Below are 23,795 nucleotides of genomic sequence, written 5' to 3' on the forward strand. Positions count from 1 at the left end.
TATGATGCGGTTGAAGTCGAGGGAGTTCAGAACCTGGAGTTTGCGGCGGTGGCGGATCAACACAGGTTGACTTTTATTTCGAGGTGGCCCCGCGGAATGAAAACTAGATCCTCTCATCCTGGTTAAAATAGATTGGTTACCTGGAGGAAAACTTTCATCCTTTTCCTGTATCTCCTCCATCCTCTTGTATGTCACAAATGACCATGTAGGTGTAAAGAACAAGTTAATGAAAACATTTTAACATTATTTACACTCCAACAGTCGACTTGATCAATTTTTTTTTTAATAGCCCTTAGCACTAAACAAACTGGAAGCGATTGGTCGAATGTAGGCTATTCTGCCGGACGGACCTATGAAATGGGTTCCTGTGAACAGCAAGGGATATTCTTAGTACACCACTAATTATAGCATAGCATAAGTTAACGATTTAACTCACAATGACTAGTCATATTGCTTTGGCAGGTGATGGTTCTCATTCAGGGTCAGAGGAACTTATTCAAATCATAAATATAACTATCAACCAAGACCTTCAAAAAGAATTGAAATGTGAAGTTGGAGTAGATATTTTCATGGAGATGCCTTGGAAGATAATATCTAGAGATAATGTTTTAGCATCAATAAAACGAGACGGTGAACAATCTCCATTTTATGAATACGCAGTAACTTTGCAGGTAAATTATTACGATTAATGACTATTTCAGCTATTAGTTCCTGAGACATTTTTTACGGTATATTGTATTTTAAAAATCAATTTGGATTGAATGGAGAGAGGGAAACAACTGTCTTTTAGAATTGAATTCTTTATTAATTTGATTTTTTTTTTTTTTAGAGACAGGAAAAGCAAGTAAATAAACACTGAAGGCGTTTGTAGCCAAGTGAGTTAATACGTCACCTAAGCAACCTCGCAACTGCAGCGACATTGGGTCGAATCCGGTTGATTATTTCGGCTTGATTATTTCATGGTGTCCTAATGAATGAAAACTTGACTCCCCTCCTCCCCTCACCACTCTGGCTAGAATAGGTTAATAGGTTAGTTACCAGTAGACAGATATCTCCCTCATATGACAGAAATGACCAGGCAGGAGATAATAAAAAAAAAATTATTTAACACTGAGACACCAACCTACATCTTGATTCGATTGCTGAAGTTCAGGCTGCAGTTATAGTTTCAATTTATTATCAATTTCCTTTCAGAATTTCTTCAAATATTTTAATGCAAACTTAAATATATAGCTATCATCGTGAGTATAACTACTTTGGAGGATTATTCAAATTACAGACAGTTCTCGAGCTACGACGGGTTCCGTTCATCTACATCTGTCGGGGAAAAAATTAACATCACAATATTTAGGAGAACATTTTTTGCTAAATGTACATATGTAGAAATAATTACGTAATACATTATTTTTGGACAGACGCTAGGTGCAAATAGCACATCGGGTGACATAATAGATTGCATTATTTCGATTTTCATCCATAACGTTTGAATCATCTTGTTCAGACAAGTTAGGGGCTTGTAACTAATGGGAGAAAAAATTCAACATTACCTATACGGTGGATTGTCTTAAAAGAAATGTTAATTTTTTATTGTTTGTCGTTAGTCGAAAACTGCCTGTAATTACTGTAACATTGACCTCTTTTGAAACTAATTATCAATATAATGAACGCTATATTTGTTTTTCCTCTTTACTATAGTCATATTGCTTGATATGGCTAACTATTGTTTTTATGTTTTGAATTACATTATACATTCACACATTTCAAATAAGTAATCGACGATCAGGAGAATATCAAGCTGTTACATCACTTCTCTAACTGAATTGTATTTTTTTAGTTTGATTAGGTATTGGTTTGAAGAAAGCCCACTGAATGGGCTGGGGTGTCAACTACAAAAAATCTGATAAAAATAATTTTGCATTATGACTATTTTATTCTAGATGTGCAATATTATATTTTAATTTGTGAGGATATCTTTGAAATTTGTGAAATAATTTTCTATTTCTTAATAAATTTGATTACCAAACAAATTTTATCATTTTCATTCTAATTTAAAATAGAATTATCCGGAAGAAGAGGTTCTCGTGGGGCGAGCTACATTACTGGAATGTGACTCATTTTTAGTAGCTATTACCATACCGGGAAGAACTTTACTACTGGAAGAAATCAAAGCTAGTCATTTAAGTACATGGAATAAAGTGATGACGCGGTTAAATCATCCAATTGGAGTTTGGAAAAGTCTTGGCACTGAAGAAGAAATGGATACTGCAGGAATAAAGCATACAAGGCCTCAAGTTGGTACAAATTTTCTCTAAAAAAAGTTTGTAATTTTTTTGTATTATTAACTTGGATGATTTGTCGTACTTATCCTAAAACATATTGTTTAAAGTGAAACTTTCAATAATTAATAAAAGCTATATCATAGTTTTGAAGTACCTTATTTTCATACTAAAGTGAAATACATTACTACTCTTAAAACTATCTATCAATTTCAATTATTTTTTTGTTTTACAGATCAGTTTTGATTGCTATATAAAAAAAGACTATCATGAGAAACTTTTCTCTGAAGGATTTGATCAAGTAAATTACTACACTGAACTGATAGAAGATGGTCTTCTCATGATAGAAAATATTGAAGGAGTTGTATTTGACAAATATACCCAGGTAATGGGAAAATTGTGACTTATCTGCTAAATGACAAATATTATATATATGTTGGAATTTTTCTTTTTTAATCTTCTCATTTATTGAAGAAAATGTTCATAATTATGAATACATGAGTGTAGCAGAAATAAATGAAGTAAATCACTATGGTATTTCCAACACTCCTCGTTTCAGAAGCGCTACTCCACATTACTAAAGGCCTTTATAAACAGTAAAAATACTTTAAGCATTGAATGTTTACTTATACTCTGATAAGGCCTACTTAAATAATTTTAAAAGTTGACATTCAAACTATATATTTTCCTAATGATTATTATTTAGGTTAATTGAAAGCATATATTCAGGCAACATTAAATTTAAATTCACCACACTGATATGTATTTTTAATAATGATTTTCAATTTTATCAATTAATTATTATTCTTTTTCTCCTTAGTCATGCCCTTTGACCCAGGAATCTTATGCACAGACAGTACCGGAAATTCCAGTGAATTCAGCTACACAATTCACTACAGAAATGAGAGTTGAAGAATTTAAGGAAAAGCTAGAAGTACTAGACTTAGATTATGAAGTGCTCAATGAGAAGTTAACAGGATTTTATAACAAGTTGGTATTCAGTTAATATTAATGATTAAGTTTCTTCCTTGGTATTTAAGTTATGATTCATGTTTAATGATCATCTGAAGATTAAAAGGCCTTAACTAAAAGCCTAAAAACTGCTGAAATTTTACTCTTCCTCCAATAACTTCATTAAATACCCAAAACTCCTATTAATTACCCTAAAATTCAAGTAGTGAAATGTAATTTATTATGAAAATTCATTGATTTCAATTTCTGCATTTGATTGAAAATTGTTTTAAACTAAATAATAACAGAGGGAAGATTAGTAACAAGTTGGTATATTTTTTACTTTAGGCAGACCATCCAGAAACCCAAATTTTCATTTTATCCTATCTTTTGAAGTACTGTTCAAAAAGCACGTATGCTATGGATTGAAACAAGTGTAAATTTAAGGAGAAAGATCTGGCAAATACAGCGGGTTTGTTGATACATCCCAGGCATGTTCTTTGAATCTGTCTGTTACTAGTTTTAAAGAGTGCAGTGGTGTATAGTCATTATCCATTATCATGAATCAAGAATACTTTGCTATGTCTTCTGTCCCATTCTGGTCCTTTTTATTGAAAGCATGGTCCAAGGTAGCATATTTCTAATATTGTATTTTCAGCAATAAATATTAATTTTGTAGAGACAGATTTCAATTGCTAATTTAAAGAAATATTAATACTTTTTTCTCGTAAAATGGATACTGATAGAGGGGAGTCTATGTTATTTATATTTACCATATTTTATTAATATGTTTATTACAAAAATATTTCCTTCGATAATGATTTCAGAGTGGATACTCTGTTAACTTACAATGAAGAATATGACCTCTATAGAGATGACTACGAAATCTTGGCCACTGAAGGAGAGGATATCTGTATGTATCCAAACATTCCTTATGAACACTATGCAACCATGATAACATTCATTGGTACCAAAGATAAAGTAATTACTGGTACTTCCTGGCATCCTAGTCAAACTGGTATGTCATTAAGATCTATTATTCTTTTAAATAAACTTCAAATGTTCATTTCATGTTTTGGTTTTATACAACTTGTAGATTGAAAATGAGTGACTTATAATTCATATAAATTGTTTAATTTAAGGATCTAACTTGGTTTTATTTAAATAAGTGGTTTTTCATGTTTATTATTTGCTGAAGTGAGGATTGTGAGTTTTGTGATATGAAGTAATATTAAAAAGGTTAATATTATTATATTTCATTATTTCTTTAATTTTGTTATGTTGAATGTTATTTGTTTATCTATTTTTCAAAAATGTATAATTCGTGGTTAAGATGCTTAAATTTCCCTGCTGAAAAATTGTTTAATTATTTGCAAAGAATCCTTTTATTCACTTATTGTAGTATTTGATTGTAAAATTAAAATATATTTTAGGCCTAGTAGCTGTTGCTTATGGAAGAGAACATATTGTCAAAGTAGGTGACCTAAATGATAATTCTGATGAGGAAGAGGTAGATAAAAATATTTTGTACGAAGAAGATTTATTTAGCAGTTTCCCAACATCAAATCAGTTTGATGAGTTTGTTGAAAATCTGTGGAAAAAACAAATTCACAAGTTAGAAAAAGATATGAAGAAAGGCAAGCATAATACTACGGATTACGATTTAGCAGCTACATCAACTGAATTTCTCCTACAAACAAAGGTCTCATTTTAAATTAGTATTAATATGAACCATTTTCTTTCAGCTATATATTTTTTTTACATTAATAGATGGCAAAAAATTGACTAATCTTGGTTTTAAGACCAAGCATCCTGTGTCCAAGTTTTATGTTGGAGGGCATAGATATAGAAAATAGGTTTTATTATTTTGTTTGTAAAATAAAACAGTAGATAGTGGCACTGCACGACATGGGATAGTTTCGCATCCCTTAGGCCATATGTCATGGCATATATAAGAAAGAAAACACTCTCATTGTCTTTGTGTATAAAACCCTCCCTAAATTCCACAACAATAAGTGATAAAATTATTATTCATCTGCATATAAACTTATTAATTTTGATTTTTCAATAGTGGCCTCCCCAGAATAAAGGACACATTGAGGTTGCTCCTCTCGCTCTTACCTGAATCTACACCTGTTGGTATAATTTGCTTTTTGAGTTCCACTAGAGTTGTTACAGTTAATACCAAAAATATTTATGAGGAAAAGATGGTTGGGGGTGCGGTCAAAGAGAAACACAAATAAGTTTTTTCTCCTCAATTTTTTTAAGAGATTTCTTTTATCCGTTCTTTTTTAAAATCTCATCACGACATCATTATCACTAGAGCAGACAAAGGCAACATGACAGTCATCATGGATCATCCAGACTACAATGAAAAAATGGCTTTACTTTTATCTGACCGATCTACATATGCACCCACACCCCTTGACCCCACTCACTCACTACAAACCAAATTCAACTAACACCTCAGGGACCTTTCACATTCCCAACAAATCAACTACCCGACGTACAGAAATCTCATTTCCTATAATTCTGTTGCCCCATGGTTTTATGGACTTCCAAAAATTCATAAGCCTGATACCCCACTCCGTCCGATCACTTCCAATATCAATTCTTCCTCTGTTAAACTCAGCAAATTCTTACTTCCCTCTTTACAAACCTTCAGTCACAATAATTCATGTGATATTCATAATTCCTTTCACTTCCGTGATCTTTTATTATCCTTCACTATTCCTGACCATTATATTCTTGTTTCTTTTGATGTAGAGAGTTTATTCACCAACATTCCTATAGACTAAGCCCTTCTTATTGTCAAAGCCAATTGGACATCCATTGCACCCCACACTTTCCATAACCTTTTTTCCTACCTTGAATCCCTTCAAGTCTGTTGTAAATCTGATTACCTTACCTTCCAGGGTCAGTTCTTTAACCAAATTCCAGGGCTGGCCATGGGAAATCCTCTAGCTCCCGATCTTTCCAACATTGTTCTTAATGATTTGCTCGATTCCATTATCCCACTCTTTCCAGTTGACATTATTCTTACTAAAAAATATGTAGATGATCTCCTCCTTGTTTTAAATCCTGATAAAATCCCTGAGATCTTAACCGCCTTTAATTCTTACCATCGACACCTTAATTTTACTGTTGAAATTGAAAATAATAACTCCCTTCCGTTCCTTGACCTCCTCATCATAAGAAACCCAGACAATACCATATCCACTTACTGGTACACCAAACCTACCTACTCAGGCAAACTTCTAAATTACTACTCCCAAGATCCTTACCTTCAAAGAATTAACGTAGCCAAAAACCTTATTCATCGTGACCTTTCCCTTTCTGACTCCCGATTCCATGAAAATAACACACACTCATCAAACATATACTCTTAGCTAATAACTTCCCTCTCCATATCATTCATAAACTTTTACACAACTACCAAAATCGTCTCACCACTTCACCTAATTCTTCACAACCCCTTTCTACCCCCTTATACAGATCACTACCATATATCCCCATATATCCCCTCTCTTTCAGCGACAACATTCAAAAACTCTTATGTTCTGCTATACCTAACCTTCGTATTGCCTTCAGACCTCACAACACACTATCTAATATTTATACTAAACTAAAAGACACTATCCCTCCTCTACACCGATCACATATTGTATACCGCATCCCTTGCTCCACCATTAATTGTAATTCTGCTTACATAGGCGAAACCAAAAATCTCTTAAAAGACCGTATCAAACAACACAAATATTCTATTTCCTCACATAATCATTCTGCCTCTAAACTTTCGGAACATTTCTTTAAATCATTCCTTTGATTTCCACAAAACGTCTATACTTGCTACAGTTCATAACCATGACAAAAGGCTCATCTCTGAAAGCCTCTATATCCAATTAGAACCTTCTTCCATCAATTTAAAAACCGACAAGAACAACTTATCATTAACATATTCACAAATAGTTAATATATAAAAAAAGTAATTTTCACATTTTTTATTTATTTATTTATTTTTTTTAATTTATTTATTTTTTATTTTAATTCATTTTATTTTTTCCGCCCACTTTTTAATGTATTATTTCACTTTTAAACTTTTTTTTACACATTTGTCGTCCCCCTCTTATATACGTTTCCTCTTTTTAACTGTTGTTAAATACCCATGACACTGTCACCTTCCGGTACTTCGTTATTCGTAATTCGTTCGTTCATATATATTTTTAACTCTTCCAATAACCATTTGTCGTCACCCTCTCACACACTTTCTTCCTCTAAATATTTTCTACTTTTTATTTATTATTTTTACCCTCTAGTAATGTTTCCTCTTAAAAAGCACTTAGTCATTCTTGTAACGGCTGTTTTAATTCAGAGTTTGGCCGTCATTGGTGCAGTATCCATTAGGTGTTTGCCCTTTCTTTAGTTTACCATCCCTTCTTTTCTCCATTTTCCTTACCCACGTTATAACTTATGTTCACTATATTATTATTGGTGTTTTCAATTTTTTTTTTTTCTCTACTCATTTCTTATGGTATACTTTACTTATATTTTGCCTCTTTATCAATTATTATTGTTACATATATTTTCTTCCTCCCAATTTTCTTTTTCTTTCCATATTTCAATTTTTAAATTATTAATAACTAATATATTCATACTTCTTTACATTATATAACTTCATTTTTATTTCATTTCCTTAATTATGTTATTTTACCCACTTTTACAATTACCTATGTATACATTTTATTTCCCGCTTCTCTCATCACTTCATTTTATTAATTCTATTTTGTAAAATTATGCATTTTATGTTATTCTGTTTATACTTTATTTTTTATTTTCTATACTTACTGTGGTTATCTTGTTCTGTTCTTAGCCCTGAAGAAGGCTAGAAACTCTAGCCGAAACATTGGCACAATAAAATAGGTTACCCCAACTTATTTGTGTTTCTCTTTGACCCCATCCCTACCATCTTCTCCTCCTACGTCATCCACGGTCAACTATTTCTCATAATCAAAAATATTTATAGTTTTCATATAAGTTTTTTGTAAATGCTGGTTAGAAAACCATTAGTTGATTTTTGGAGTTCACATTCAGTACTTTCGATTCCTGTTACAATTTAAGTTACCTTATGAATGTGAAGATTATAATATTTATAAGAGATTAAGAAGATCTTATTATCATTTCTACTAAATTTGTTTTTGGTTAAAATTACTGTTTAGTTTTTGACCCTCAAATCAGAAAAGAAATAATTATTTATTTATTGAATATATTATATAGCTTCTGGATGAATACTTTCTGCTGAAATTCGTTGAAAGATATTAATAATCGCAGACAGGTTATTTTTACTAAGGCTATCTCATATTGTAATTCTCAATTGTTATATCGATGGCTTACTTCACAGTGGTACTACGTACATTTCCACTAACTTAATGAAAAATACAATTAAAGGTTCTTTATTTTAGAGAAATTACAACTTTTCAATTAATATTTTGACTGAATAGATTTAGAATTTATACTTAAATCTGTTTAGTAAAAAGTTTGATTAAAAAGTTATAATTTTGCTCAAAGAGAGAACCTTTAATTGTATTTATTGTAAAGCTAGTGGAAATGTACTTAGCACCTCTGTAAAATAAGCCATCAATGTTTGCAATGGATCGACATCTCATCCCACTAATTTAATTTTTTACATATCAAATGTTTTACCATTCCCCTGGGTTTATATTTTTAATTATTGCATTTTTTTCAGCACATAAGACTTTTTGAAATCATTCAAGATAAAAAGCGGCTTCTGAGAATGCCAGATGCCGAAGACTTATATAAAGAAGAAAAATTTGAATATCCATTGTTTGATATCGCTAAAAAAAGAAAAAAAGCCCAGGAACAGGTAGTAGGAAATAAATTTTATTTATCAACTACTGAACCCTTTAAAATTCAAAGCATATATTGTCAAGCAAATCCTACAATTTCATTAACTGATATATGAAAAAATCTAAAACTCAGATCTTTATATAATATGTTTTTAAAGAATTATTATTTTACATAAAAAAAAATTAATGTTTCTGTTGCTATAAAAATTTTAATTTTAGGGTTTCTTGAGGTGAGCATAACAAAGTTTCTTCTTGCCAAGAATATAACAACTTAACAAAATATAACGAAGCCGTAATGCAAACGGGAAAGATCAGGCTATTCATTTTCCCGTTCGAATTGAATGTTTTCATTTTTGATCCTGTAATTATTCGTAAAATTCTATATTTATCCATTGTTTATTATTACTAAAAATTAGAACTTTTTTTTCAAATAAACAAAATTAAAGGTAGTTTAGGGTAAGATTTTTTTTAAAAGTCATTCATCTTCATTTTAGCCTTGTCAGATTATTTTAATGGGGACAAGAGCTTGCATTTATTGATGACCATTTAATTGTACATTGACATGTCGAGTTTAATCAAAATCATTAGAGCAGTTTTGGTAAAAATGTTAAAAATCAATTCTCTGAAGTGGTGCTTCCAGTTAGTCGATTTCGTCATAAAAGTTTCTATCACAGGATTATACTCGTCTTAAATATGCAATTTCAGTTTTTCACTTACTATTCGTTTTTCAGCTAGCTAGGTACGCACGAATGCATTCATGCACACACATGCACCCAGTAACATGTAATTCTTAATAATTTTTCCCTACTTCCCCTGCCTATTCCATTAAGTTAGTGAAATTTAAAAAAAGAAATAGGTACATTTATGTTAGTACCTCCGTTGGAATCCACTTTGGTTGCCTATTAAAATAAGATACTGCTTTTAATATTTAGTAACAGTACATATACTTCCAATAAAGATTTGATTATAATTATTTCTTACAGAATCAAAGTATTGATAGCATAATAGATAAAGTAATGAATGAAAAACCTGAATTTCTGAAAAGGGATTATTTATTTTCAGGTATGATTTTTTTTTCATTTGTGGTTCATCTTGTGATTATATTTTTTTATTGACTATTAACTTAATCCATTAAAAAATTGAACACTCTTACATCACATCTTGAACACACCAACTAATTTTTCATTAATAATAGTGGTCTGTTTCAGGAAATTTTCATTGGAAATTAAACCTGGCCGAGTGAGTTATCAAATGATTTAGTATAATATCTGGTATCATTGATATTTTTAAATGCTTTTTTCAATAGATTTATTTTAAAAAAAAAAATTATATTCCTTTGATAACAGTTTGAGAAAATTTTCTCCCACTGTTTGTAATAATAATAATAACAATATACAAGATTCAAACTAATGTAAGCAGACTCCTTTCAAACCTGATGGCTGTATGGAATACTACGCTGAAAGTCAAAGCAGCCTGCACGGCCAATCAAATCAAATTACTGATAGGAATATACCAAAGGGATTGTCTAAGCCCAATTTGGTTCTGTATGGCGCTATTTCCATTAAGCAGGATTCTTCAAAAAGAATAAGGAGGGGTATAAACTTGTCGTCAACGATGACAGTCAGCCACTGCTGGTACATGGATGACGTAACGTATAGCGTAAACTATACGCGAAAAACAAAGAACAGGTACAAAATATGGTTGAATCCATTTCATCTTTTACAAGTGACATAGGAATGTCATTTGGCCTCAATAAATGTGCAGTGCTCGATGTAACCAAGGGGGAAATGGTTATTAAACAGATCATTCTGGTTAGTGAAGAAGAGTACATAAAAGAACTTGAAGCCAGTAAATTATATAAATATTTGAGCATGCTACAGCACCTTAAAAGATCCCGAAAAGATATGCAATAAGAGCTTCTATCAAGGCTAAAAATTTGGTTACGAAAAGTGCTCAAAACCCAACTAACTGGGAAACAAAAAATTAGGACGTGGTCTCCTTCTTCTCCAAATCCCATTCTCCAACACTCCTTTCCATATTCTTCTCATTTCCTTTCTCTCTTAGGTTTTATTTTTGTGAAGATATTAAGGACTGAAACAGTGTCTTTAGACTTTTGTGATTACATTATTCTAGTATTATTAGCCTGCAATATTTCTAAAGATAAGGTATGATAAGTTAAATTTTACTTGATTTTGTTTCTTATTTTCAGAGTTAACTTAAAAAAGGTATTTCAGATTTAAATAATGGAATTCTTGCCTGTTTTAATTGCTTCTACTAATTGGAACATTATTGTTTTGAAATATTATTTTTGTTCTAGTAGTATTTATTAGTGTGATATGGTATATTTTTTTTATTTATTGATTTATACTAGTTTCACACTTGTAATTTATTGTATTTATATTTGCAGTGAAATAATTAACCCCATAGATCTAATTATAATGAAAGGAGAAGGTACTATTCCTAAACAGTATGTCAGAACATTTCTTTTTCCTGAGATATGGGGTGAAACCTGGTTTTTTGGTGACGATTTGAAACATGAAGCTATAGAAGTTAATAAGTAAATGAGATTGTGATATGGCATTTTATTCATGAACCTATTTTGGTAATTATTAAATTATTATATAATTTATTATTATTTTAGGGATTTTAGAGAATCTGCACTTATGGCTTTAGGATTACCAACCGTGCCTAATTCAAAAGTATTCCTTCCTGGATATAAAGTTGAAAGCAGTATTGATTATACTCTTGAAATGTGAGTTTAACTTGTAATTTAATGACTTAAGATGAATATGTAAATAATTTCATGCGATATTTTTTAAAGGGAAATAAAATTCTATTACCAGTACTATTCTACTCAATCAGTGTGACAACTATGACTAACCAGCAATTTTTATGATGAGCAAGATCTTAAAATCTCAAACACCATCCATCCATCAAATTTTCAGATGGCCTTCGGGTTGAGTTGCATACAATGCTTAAATCTATAATTAGTATTTTCATGGCTCAAATTCCAATTGTAATGGTGCTAGGCTAAGTATTACTTCCACTGCAGCTGTTGCAGTGGTACACATTGCACTTTTAACAGGCCAATCTTTGTAGCTTCTCCAGTAATATTCAGGATCTGCACACCTTTGCTTTGTACCATTATAGCACATGTAGGTCTAATGTCTGTAATATTGAATCATTATATCATTTTCAGTTTGAGCCTCCATGTTTTTGCTACAAGCCCTTAGACGCTTGACAGCTTTATTTGTTAATTTCCCTATGTGGGTATGCCATTATAAATTGTGATCCGAAGTGACTCCTAAATGTTTCTTCTACTCGCTCAGATTATTCTAGATAACATTCAATTCTGGTGGTTTTACAAGCCTTTTCTTTTTAGTAGATACATTTACTGACCTTCGTGGATTGATGTTCAAACATTTTATTGCACTATCTTGCCAAATACTATCATTTAGATACAGGAGCATTATTCTCAGGGTCACTATACTTAAGCTTGATTTATTTTTACTTTCATTTTCCTTTTTATGGAATATATATGAGGGCTGTCCAGGAAGTAACAGATGTTTTGAAGTAAACAATTCACAAATTGAAAAACTCAAAGTTTATTATATACGTTTGAAAGGTACACTTCATTCAAATTGAGACATTTATCAAAGTGGCACAAGTTTTTCAAATACCCTCCCAGTAGAAATCTGCCGCCCGCGATTTCAGCCACTGGTTTACACCGGCATGCAGTTCGACGGCAGTATCAAAGTGTTGTTTACCAAGCCATTTTTTCATCGTTGGGAAGAGGTAGTAATCGCTCAGCGCTAAATCTGGGCTGTATGGTGGATGGTCAAACACCTCCCATCCAAGAGGGCCTGGGTACGATGTGGACGTGCGTTATGAAAAAACAACACCTTGATGCTAAGTTTTCCACGACGCTTATTTTGTAACTTTCTTAGTGTTTCACAATACCTTTCTGAGTTGATTGTTGCTCTACAGAAAATCAACGAGAAGCACTCCCTTGTAGTCCCAAAACACAGTACCCTTGACCTTTCTTGCTGACAGCATTTTCAAACACTTTTGTTTCTTGGAAGAATGCTTCAGAATGCATTTTGCTTTACCCAAGTCTCGTCCCCAATTACGATATGATCCAGAACTCCATTACCATTTGTGCTGTATTTTTGGAGAAAGGTCAGTGCTGCAACCAGTTTCTGTTTCTTATGGTCTTCCAGTAGGAATTTCGGAACCCACTGAACACAAAATATATGGTAACCAAGCTTCTCCACAATTTAATGCACCAAAATCTCTTAAATTCGGGATAAATGTTCTGACATTGCTATAATTGTGAAACGGCGGTTTTCAAGAATTTTGTTATTGGTTTGCTTTGCCAGGTCATCAGTCACAAGGCTAGGCCTACCACTGTGGTCCTCGTCGTGAACACTGGTACGGGCATTTTTAAAATCAATGCAACATTGCCTCACTCGGTTTTCACTCATTATATCCTGCCCATAAGCATCACAAAGCTGACGATAAATTTCAATTGGTCTTCAATCACAGACCACTGTTCACAAGTTGCAGGATTTTCTATTGCAGGGCACATTTTGATGACTCACAGAGAGCAAAGTGAAGAATGCACAGTCCTCACGCTAAAACAGCTGGATGTGTACTGAATGTAGGAGCGTTCGGCCACCAAGATGGGGGTTCTACCCCCACCCATCATCACGGTAGGCCAAAACATCTGTTACTTTCTGGACAGCCCTCATAGTATGGGGAAGTATTGCAATCATGAAAAATTTTAAATTAGAGTTTTTGATGGAAATATACTTTTTGAGGTCCCCTGAACATAAATAACCAAGAATTGAAAAATGGTCTGTATGTTTCAGCCTAGCTCAAAAACGAAAAGTCATACATAACTGAAATTACATATTTAAAGCTGGTATATCCCTGGGATGTCATAATAACTTTTTCTAGTCTAATCTATTTGCTGAAAGTGCCTCTGTATACAATTGATTTTCACTTTTTTAGGCTTTTCTCAAAAACTGTTCTAACCGTATTGATTAAACTCAGCAAATCAATATAGAATTCAGTGGTATTTAAAATCAAATAGGTCTCATCCTCATTGAAATAGCCTAACAGGGATTAAATGCGGATTAAAAATAAAAAATCTTTCTCTAAAGGACTTTTAATTTTGTTTATTTGATGTAATTAACAACTTTACTAGCAATGAAAAATGGATAAATATAAACTAGGAAAGAATTTGATATCTAATAAGAATAAGAATTTTCACAAGGTGAGATCACACTTTTTATGGCATCAAAAAGCTTGGAACAAACTCGGATCCTGCCGCCTGAAACTCAAAATTTGGAAATTTTTCCAAACTTGAAGACGTCAGCTCATGTCACCGAATCGCAGTCGTCTGCTTCAAAAACTCAAGATCGATCTCAAGACTCAACCCGGACTTACTCCGAGATCACAATCAAGAAAACCAGCCTCGACATCAGGCACCTCAGACTTCTCAACATATTCCCCTGACCTCTCATCCTCAGCCTCAACCTCCACGTCATCAAAATTCTCCCTATCATCTACCCTTACGGGTAAAATTGCCGCCACCACATCCACTCCCAGTTCCATCTCGTCCAGCTGCTCCAACCAACTCCGCGTCCCAACTACCATTGAAAACGAAACAGTTCCACATACCCCAGCTCAACATATATCAAGACCAGGCCAGCCCTCACTCAGTAGTTCTTGTCACACAAACTATCCACGCTCCTGATCCATATCCTCATTACCAAAATCCAATGGATATGACTTCTATCCTCACATCCTTCCTGAAAGATCTTCAGGTTAAACCCCTCATTAACCTTCTCACAAGAATCCTATCCGAAATCCCGCTTAATTTCCCACAATGAGCACAAAACCCCTAGCTGTCCTGTTATGGAATGCTAATGGCCTACAAAATCACCATGACGAACTCGACTTATTCCTACATGATAAACACATTGACATAGCCCTACTGACTGAAACTTATTTCACACAAAGGACACACTTTTACATATGTGACTACATCACTTATAGATCAGACCACCTAGACAACTCTTCCCATGCTGGTTCTTGCATCCTTATCCACAAATACTTATCCCATTCCCTTATTCCTTCCAATCCATCTGATGCTATTCAATCAACCTCGGTTATCATTTCAACTCGCCCTTTCCATGTTACCTTTTTAGCTGTATACTGTCCTCCTAATGATAACTTTTCTTATAACCTCCTTGATTCCTTATTCCAAACCCTCGGCTTGGACTCAATGACTCTGCTTCATTGCTGAAGGAGACTATAATGCTAAAGACCAACGATGGGGATGTCGCACATCCAACTCCCGTGGTAACATCCTATCCTGCATTTCCACCTCCAATACCCATTCCATTCTTTCTCCCAAAAATTCGACTTATTGGCCTACATCCCTCAAAACACACCCTCATATCCTTCACATATTTATCACCTCCCAGATTTCTCCCTCTCAAACCACTGTTGCTTGTTTGCTACTACCTATCATCAGATCATAGTCCAGTTCTGATTTTTTTACATTCAAGCTTTGTACCAAAGCCCTCCGCCCCTTCATTGATAACAGGAAGAGTTGACTGGGACAAATTTAAATGTGACCTGGAAACTAAACTGAACTTAAACATTAGTGTAACCTGAAGACAAAACAAGACATTGACGAAGCTATTGAAAAACTCACATCATCAATAAGAACAAGTATAACTGACAACACATCAGCTAATTAAATCAATAACAATAAACAAAATAAACTGCCACGGTATATTCGTATCTTATCAAGGGAAAAACACAGAGCAAGATCGAAGTGGCATAAGACCAGATATCCAACTGACAAAACGTTTTACACCAAATTGACTAACAAACTAAAAGTAGAAATCAGAAAATTCAAAATTTAATTAACTTTACTGAAAATCTTACAACTACTGACAAATCATTATGTAGGACCACCAAAAAACTGTTGAATTTCAAAGATTTTAACCACCCACTTCTCACCGAATCCTAAACCTGGACCAGAACTGATAAAGAAAAATCACAAACATTCGAACAACACCTTTCTAAAACCTTTATTCCACATCCTGATATCCTTAACCCAATTCACCTTCATATATATTGAAGCAGAACTAAATATTCCACTCCTAATGACCCTCCCACCTAAACTATTTCATCCTTCAGAGATATCTAGTATCATTCAAAGATTACCTACCCGCAAAGCTCCTGGACACGACCTAATAACATCCCACATCCAAAAACTTCTTCCTCGGAAAGCCATCCTATTCCTTACTTACATATATTTTCTGACCCATACAAATTATCAATAGTTAAAATGATACCTAAACCCCAAAAGCCGCCAGAATACCCATCTTCCTACCGTCCTATCTCTCTATTACCAATCGTGAGCAAAATCCTCAAAAAACTCATTTTAAAACGCCTATACCCCCATCCTAGATTCCGATCATTTAATCCCTGATCACCAGAACATCTCACTCCACTATCCAGCAATATCATCGTGTGGTGGACGTTGTCTCGTCTTCTTCAGAGCACGGAATGTACTGCGCAGGAATGTTTTTCAATGTAGAACAGGCTTTTGATCGAGTCTGGCACCCGGGACTGCTTTACAAACTCCGTAGATTCCTACCTTATACATACTTTCTGATTATCCATTTCTTTCTCATCGATAGATTATTCCAAGTAAACCACAATGGTTCCTATTCATCCCTCTATTCTCAGTCCGCTGGTGTTCCTCAAGGTAGTATCCTCAGTCCCATCCTCTACACCGTCTATAAAGCTGACCTCCCAACGAATCCTAACACTATCCTCACGTATGCTGATGACACAGGTGTGCTCGCTGTTAATAATAACCCTTTGATTACATCCCAAACTCTCCAATCCCACATCACAGCCCTCAAAGAATAGTGTCAAAATTAGAGGATTAAAATAAATCCCATCAAATCACCTTTACCTTTCGTCGTAAACCTACCAACTGCCCTACAGTCTCCTTTAATAATGCTGATCTTATCCATGTCGAACAGATCTTGGACTATATCTGGACAAATGACTAACCTGGAATCCTCACACAAGACTGAAAAGACACTGAAACTGCACATCAATTTCAACTATTATAGCACTTACTATAGCACAGAGTTGAGCTTTGGGGCTCCACTAAACCTTCGAATTCCTCTCATATCCAATCATTGCAATCCAAAATCCTTCATAAAATCCTGAATGCTCCTTACTTTGTCACAAATAAAATCATACATAAAGACCTTAATGTTCCATATGTAACCCAAACCAGAAATCATTCCTTCCATTACAAACTCCCAAACCCACTAGTTTATAACCTTGCTTCCTCTTCCATTCCTGACAATCTTCTTAGGTGCCTGAAAAGAAGATTGCCACGAGACCTGCTAATATGAAATGTTATTAGAGTGCTACCAATGGGTAGCTTCTCTACACGCCTGTAACATTACATTTTAACTAAGATCAAATTTACTAAATGTATTATAATTTACAGTTGTAAATAGCAATAAATAAATAATAAAATTTATGGAGATAAGAGGAAAAATATTTTTACCTGTTAGAAAACACATTTCCTGAAATAATAGTAGTGATATAGACTTACTATATACTATTGGAAAGCTAACGATTTTAGAAGAAGTAATATGTAACATAAAAATCCATAGAAAGTAATATAGAATGACGAAAAACACATAAAACTCTAACACGAGTTTGATGTTAAACAGGTGGGTGCATGAGCAATGCGATATTTGTTTTATCAGTCATCATTTAATTAATGGTTTAGAGTTGAATGTAAATTTTGTAAACTGTTATATTTTTGTCATACTTTGATGAGTGGAAAACATTGATATTTTGCAACATGAAATACATTCTTTAGCATGCAGGTATAGAACTTCAATATCTTTATCAAAAACCACCTTTTTTTATAAAGTATATTTAAAATTTCTGCTTCAGAACCAATCTTATAAAAATATTAACCTATAAGTCATTGTAAATTTTATTTCACAATATTAAATTTAAAAAAGAGAATAAAGCAACTCATCGAAGATTTAATTTAAATTAAATTTAATACGAGTAGTATAGTGACATTCATTACTTTTTTGAATTACTCAATTTTTTATCTTCTTCAAGGAATCCATGGCAATGGATGGATGCTTGGGCTCACCATTGTAAATACCGTGAGGAAAATAATATACAGTCCCCAGATGAAAAAAGTGATATCTCTGAATCAGATGATGGTTATGCGGATGAACCATTTGGATTTCTATTTTTGAGAAATATGCCATTGTTCGATGTCAAATACGAACGTGTTAGTCTGCAATACTTTTTATGTGATAATAAAGACTGTGGCCACTGTCCATATATCATCAATAATGTTATGAAGAAGGAAGGAATAAATCACATTTGTCTTAAGATACTTATGAACAAAGATAATCCTAATGAAGTTGAAAAAGTTATTGCTTTGCCTTATGAACATGTCCATGGCACTTTTGAAAAAAAAGAAGAAAAAGTACTACTACAAAGAAAAAAGAAAAAAAATGATGATGATGAGGAAACATTTGAAGACGAATTTGAATTGCCGTTTTGTAGCTCAGAAAATGGTTGCATATTTAGAAAAATCTTACCAGATTATCTTAAAGATTCAAAAGCCAAGAAAATGTATTGCGATCAGTGTGGAAGTGTTGAAAATAGTGAAAACAAAGATTTAGATGGATATGACCTGTTTTTGGAAGAATCAGAAAAAATCCTCAATGAATCAGAATCAATAAATAAAGATACTAATACAAGTGAATCTGGTGTTTCTAATGTGATTTGGGACAAAGAGTGTATTGATAATGTTGGAAAATTTCTTGGTGTTAGTGTAAATCTTACTGATCAGAATCTATGTATTGATGAAGATAAAGGGAGTGATCCGTGTACTTCAGGAAATGAGCCTGAGGATGAGAGTAAAACTGATAATAAATGTCCTCTTACCTCTATAAATCCAGTTGACCTGAAAGAAAAAACGAATCAGCTGATGGGTGACAAAGATGAGCCTAGAGCTCTACATGACAAAGCAGCTGCAGTGATTGCTGAAAACCCAGAGGATGATGAGAGTACACTTACCCCAATTAATATGTTATTCAATAACGAATCTACAAATAAATCAAATGTCCGTACTAGTAACGAAGAAAAACCTGATATGGTCCTTGAAGGTGATACTATAGAAATAAAACATCATTTTGATAAATTTAGTTCTTCAAGTAGTTCTGAGACATTCAGATCAGCATTGGAAAGCATTGATGATGATGATGATGAATCAGTGAATAGAAAAAATAGTAGAGATTTATCGAAAATAATTCCTGATAAGAATGCTAATTCAGAACGTCCAAAAGATAAAACAAATAGTAAACCCGACACTATAGAATTTAAAGATGACTCTGAAGATGAAGACGTTCGTTTGGACATCAAACATTTCTTAGATGACCCGTATGATGATAGTAGGTGAGATTTTTGATAATTAACTAATACAATGTAATATAAACATTTAAATTAAAAATATAAAAAAATATTTTTGGCATAAAATTAGCATTTTTTAAAATTTCTGTCCTTCAAATTTATTGAACCTTTCGGTATAAAAGTTATCCTCATATCCTTTTTTTTTTTTTTTTTAATTGAATAACATATTTTTAGTCCTAGTTCCAAAACATTTTTTCTAAAGTAAAGTTTTGAGTGATTTTTTGTTTACCACAAGCCTAGTTTATTTAGTAGCAATTAAATATGAGAATAATAATATTTGGACTTATGACATGGTACAAGAAATGATTAAACCAATATTTTAAAAAATATCTCTGAAAAAAAGAAGTTCATGTCCTTAAGTATCGAATATGAAATCTTGTATTCTTGATATAGTGGATTTGTACTCATTTTCTTATAATACCAAGTCACAGAAAATAACAACCTTTTGATCCTTGTCGATTACAGTACAGTACCTAATAATAAAACTATTTAAGTTTAATAAAATAGTTAAAGAAATATAATAGAAATAAAATAATCTTTAACAGGTAATATTTATTATAAATACTTATAAGCATCGGACAGACTTGAGTAGTACTTCTTACATTGAGAATTTTTTTTTTTTTAGAGAATTGTTTTTGAAACATCGACTTGGTCACTTCTTGAACCAAGTAATAGCTCTAGATATTTTTATTCTCATATTTAGTTGGTAAAAAAAATAAGGACTCAGAAGAATTTTTTTCCGATCCCTCTATAACAGAAAATACAATGGATTAATAAAATAGCATTATGTGAGGATCACAATTCCCCAGAAATATTACCTTTTTCTACTGCGAGTATTGGAAGGTGTGAATACTTATCTGTTGGCTGAGATGTTTGTTCTGTATGAGATCTAATTTAATAACTGGAGGTGAGGGGTCTCTGTGAGATGGTGAAAAGAAATTTATCACTTAACACATTTATGAATGCCTAGTTGATAACAAAGTGTCCGAGAGTTTCATAGATGCTATGTAAGAGGTACTAGTCCAGTTTAATAAAAGAAAATTGAAGTTCTGATGAATCCTATATGACCTATGCTCTAACCTAAATGCTTTTGAAGCAAGGTCTTATCATTATGTTATCAGAAACTGTGCCAGTTAGGATTTAACCTCGGTGAGTTGACTTTTTATTTCATGGAGGATCCATCTAAATAAATCTTGACCTTCCCACAGTTTCTAGAATATGTTAGTTACTTGAAGGGAAACTTTTATAAAACCCTCCCTAGTAAGCTTAACTATACAATGTAAAGTAATAAAATATAAGGGAAGAAAAAATCAAATGTATTATAAATTATTACCAACATTTTTTTTCAATTTGAAAACTGTATTGAATAGAGTTTTTCTGATTAATTTTCCAGTTTATGTAAACCTATATCCTGAAATGTGCTATTTGTTCAAACCTAAACCACAGTGAATATGTGTTTGTGTTAAATCCTAATTTTTTTAAGCAAGCAGTTTATAAGTTTAATTAAGTAGATATTTAAGGAATGTTGCAATTTCCTATTTCAGTATTTTCCTATCTATTTTTTTGGAAAAGAAAGCCATTGATAAAGCATGGAGAAGTGGAATTTTAAAACCCTATGGCGAAACTAACTCAGTTTTGTCATGATTGAGAAAAAAACAACACTTATTCTGACATTACTCTGAATACAGAAATGATATGATTTTCCCAAAGTTATGCCTTCGTTGTCTTTAAAAATTTTATTATTTAATTTTAACTTCCTTATTACCCTTATTTTGTAAATGAAGATTGTCTATACTGAACTGTTTACTCATATATTTGAAGTATTTATGGAAGTTTAAATTATACTTTGGTTTGTTATTTTAGAGATTTTGATGAAAACACAAAAAAAATTTTGGATGAGAAAATTGAAAAATTAAACAGTGGTCTTAGTTCAAAGATAATTCACAGACCATTTGAGGTATTGTCAAGTTGTGTTAGTTCACACGGAATGATAGAAAATAGCGATGATGAAGAAGAAGTAGACAAACTAAACTTAGTCCATCATGTCGCTATTTGGAGCCTTGGTAATGATATAAAGCCAATGGTAAGAATAAAAGAAAAAATAAGATAATCTGCTCTACTGTAATCCATGATAAATCATTGGTTTAAGATTTGGTAAGAAGGTGCTGTTCTTGACCATAGTTATGGAAGAAAGTGAGCTGAGATCATTCTCAACCTCATTGAAGGATCAAGTTCCCACATCCTATATTATAGAGGCTGAGTTTGTCCCAGCAGGGCCTTCCAACTCGTATACTGACTCATTTGTGGATTACATACAATACCAATTATGATTTTAACCTACTATAGATAGAACAAAGCTTACACTACTTTAACTACTGTTGTATGACTAATATCGCCTCACAACTCACTGTTGTAAGGTAAGAAATATAAGAAGATAGTGTTTTAGATATATGGAAAACAAATTATTTGTAGACTTACAAATGTTGAATATAGTGGCCTCCTCTCGAGAACCAACTCTTTACTCAAAAGTCAAAATCCGTTTGTGAAAAAAAAATCTTTGGGGCTGGAAGGAAAACCTGTTGGTTAGGTAAAATACTGATCATATTACCTTCTTGCATACCCATTGGTCAAGAAACAGAACTTCCTAACTAAGTAATAAACTTCATGGGTCATATTGACTGATTTATTGTTTTATTTTTTTTTAATGTTAATATGTATAGTGTTGGAATTGATGTTTTGCATGACGTAGGAAAAAAAAAAGAGTACTTCTTAAATGTCTCAAATTGCCAATGTTTCCCTATAAAAATGAAGTATAAACTAAATTGTTTGAGCCAGTCAGAAAGTTATAATTAGAGATGGGATTTAAAATGCCAAAATATGTACATATATATTTATTTATTTTTACTTTAATATGTAATAAAAACATACAAATATTTAATATTAAAACATTAAATAATGGGGAAATCAAACTAATAAGAGCCTGAATATATCAAACTGAAAATAAAGCAATATACCATATACAACTTATTGATTTGTTTAAAGAAGGTTTTATAAAAGTACATTTAATTTAAATGATTATTTTAATTTGAAATTCTTATCTTCCAGATAAATAAACAAATTATCAACACAAAATCAATTTGTATCAACCAGGCAACTTCCAGGTGCATAGAAATAATATGTTACTTGAATGCAATAAAATCTCTAGAATTAAGCTCAGAAATCTTCATAGTTCTTCCCCAGTATAGATAATTTATAGCTGAAAATAATTGTTACGTCGGTCAAAATGTCTTTGAAAAACTAAAAAGTGACAACTGTAAAGGGAAACCGAGACTTAATATGTATCTTACAATGAAATATATAAAATAAAATAGGGAATATGTAAAAACGGTGAAATATGTAAAATTAAACAGGAAATATGTAATATGTACCTTTATGTAAAATTTTTAATATCGTGTAATATTTAAAAATATTCTAACAAAATTTTTAAAAATATCACAGAATGTTCCTAAGAAGGATAAACATGTATATAGAAGTTGTAAAAACAGATAGCTTAAAACATAAAAATCCCATTCCTGTCTATAATCTTGATTTTTTAGTTTTAGTATTAGGTTTCATGTATATGTCACTTTCTGAAAGAAGTTACTGAGGCACAAAATTGTACTATAGACATCTCTATATATTGAATTTAGAATATATGTTTTTTTAAGGAATTTATTATAGTGATTTATTTTAATCAAGATTTGAAATTATAATTTGTTTTTTGTAAAGTATGTATTACACAAATGTTTGAAATGTACCATCCAATAAACAGTACTTTATAAGGTTTGCTTTGGAAGGAAAAAAAAAATATATTAAATAAAGTCAGTATTTTTAACTGTATTTATATAAATTTCAATTTTTAGCAAAGACTTATAAGTCCATTTGAATTAACATGCTTGAGCTTTTGTCCACATAATGGAATGTATTTAATTGGAGGGACTACAACAGGACAGGTTGTATTGTGGAATCTGGAAGGAGTTTTAGACCATGACGAATTTCAAATGCAAGAAAGAAGTGACTTTGATCTCATTGGATTCAAACACTTGGTATATTACATCACTTATGATACATTTTGGTTCATTTATCCCTTTGTGATTGATTATGA

At 32.2% G+C, this 23,795-nt stretch overlaps 1 protein-coding gene across 6 annotated transcripts in view; it reads left to right on the top strand.

The window, feature by feature from the left end:
* mmm (missing minor mitochondria) overlaps window positions 1–23,795 on the top strand; it is a 54,413-nt gene that overhangs the window by 7,040 nt on the left and 23,578 nt on the right. For 4 of the 6 annotated variants that reach the window (XR_010844043.1, XM_067049819.1, XM_067049816.1 and 1 more), the window contains 14 exons: window positions 463–671; window positions 2,058–2,291; window positions 2,512–2,661; window positions 3,097–3,266; window positions 4,055–4,245; window positions 4,661–4,929; window positions 8,971–9,108; window positions 10,075–10,153; window positions 10,300–10,330; window positions 11,499–11,648; window positions 11,733–11,843; window positions 18,284–19,636; window positions 21,515–21,734; window positions 23,554–23,736. Coding sequence is in view for 5 of the 6 variants with exons in the window: in XM_067049816.1 (XP_066905917.1) it covers window positions 463–671; window positions 2,058–2,291; window positions 2,512–2,661; window positions 3,097–3,266; window positions 4,055–4,245; window positions 4,661–4,929; window positions 8,971–9,108; window positions 10,075–10,153; window positions 10,300–10,330; window positions 11,499–11,648; window positions 11,733–11,843; window positions 18,284–19,636; window positions 21,515–21,734; window positions 23,554–23,736 (3,488 nt within the window). In the remaining variant the exon portion in view is untranslated. Of the gene's footprint in view, window positions 1–462; window positions 672–829; window positions 1,030–2,057; window positions 2,292–2,511; window positions 2,662–3,096; window positions 3,267–4,054; window positions 4,246–4,660; window positions 4,930–8,970; window positions 9,109–10,074; window positions 10,154–10,299; window positions 10,331–11,498; window positions 11,649–11,732; window positions 11,844–18,283; window positions 19,637–21,514; window positions 21,735–23,553; window positions 23,737–23,795 lie in introns of those variants that run through there. The other 2 variants (XM_067049820.1, XM_067049821.1) reach the window with 2 other exon arrangements.

This window comes from Halyomorpha halys, unplaced genomic scaffold (genome assembly GCF_000696795.3).
Source record: "Halyomorpha halys isolate HHAL.00 unplaced genomic scaffold, Hhal_1.1 Scaffold422.1, whole genome shotgun sequence".
In the NCBI taxonomy this organism is placed as follows: Eukaryota; Metazoa; Arthropoda; class Insecta; order Hemiptera; family Pentatomidae; genus Halyomorpha; species Halyomorpha halys.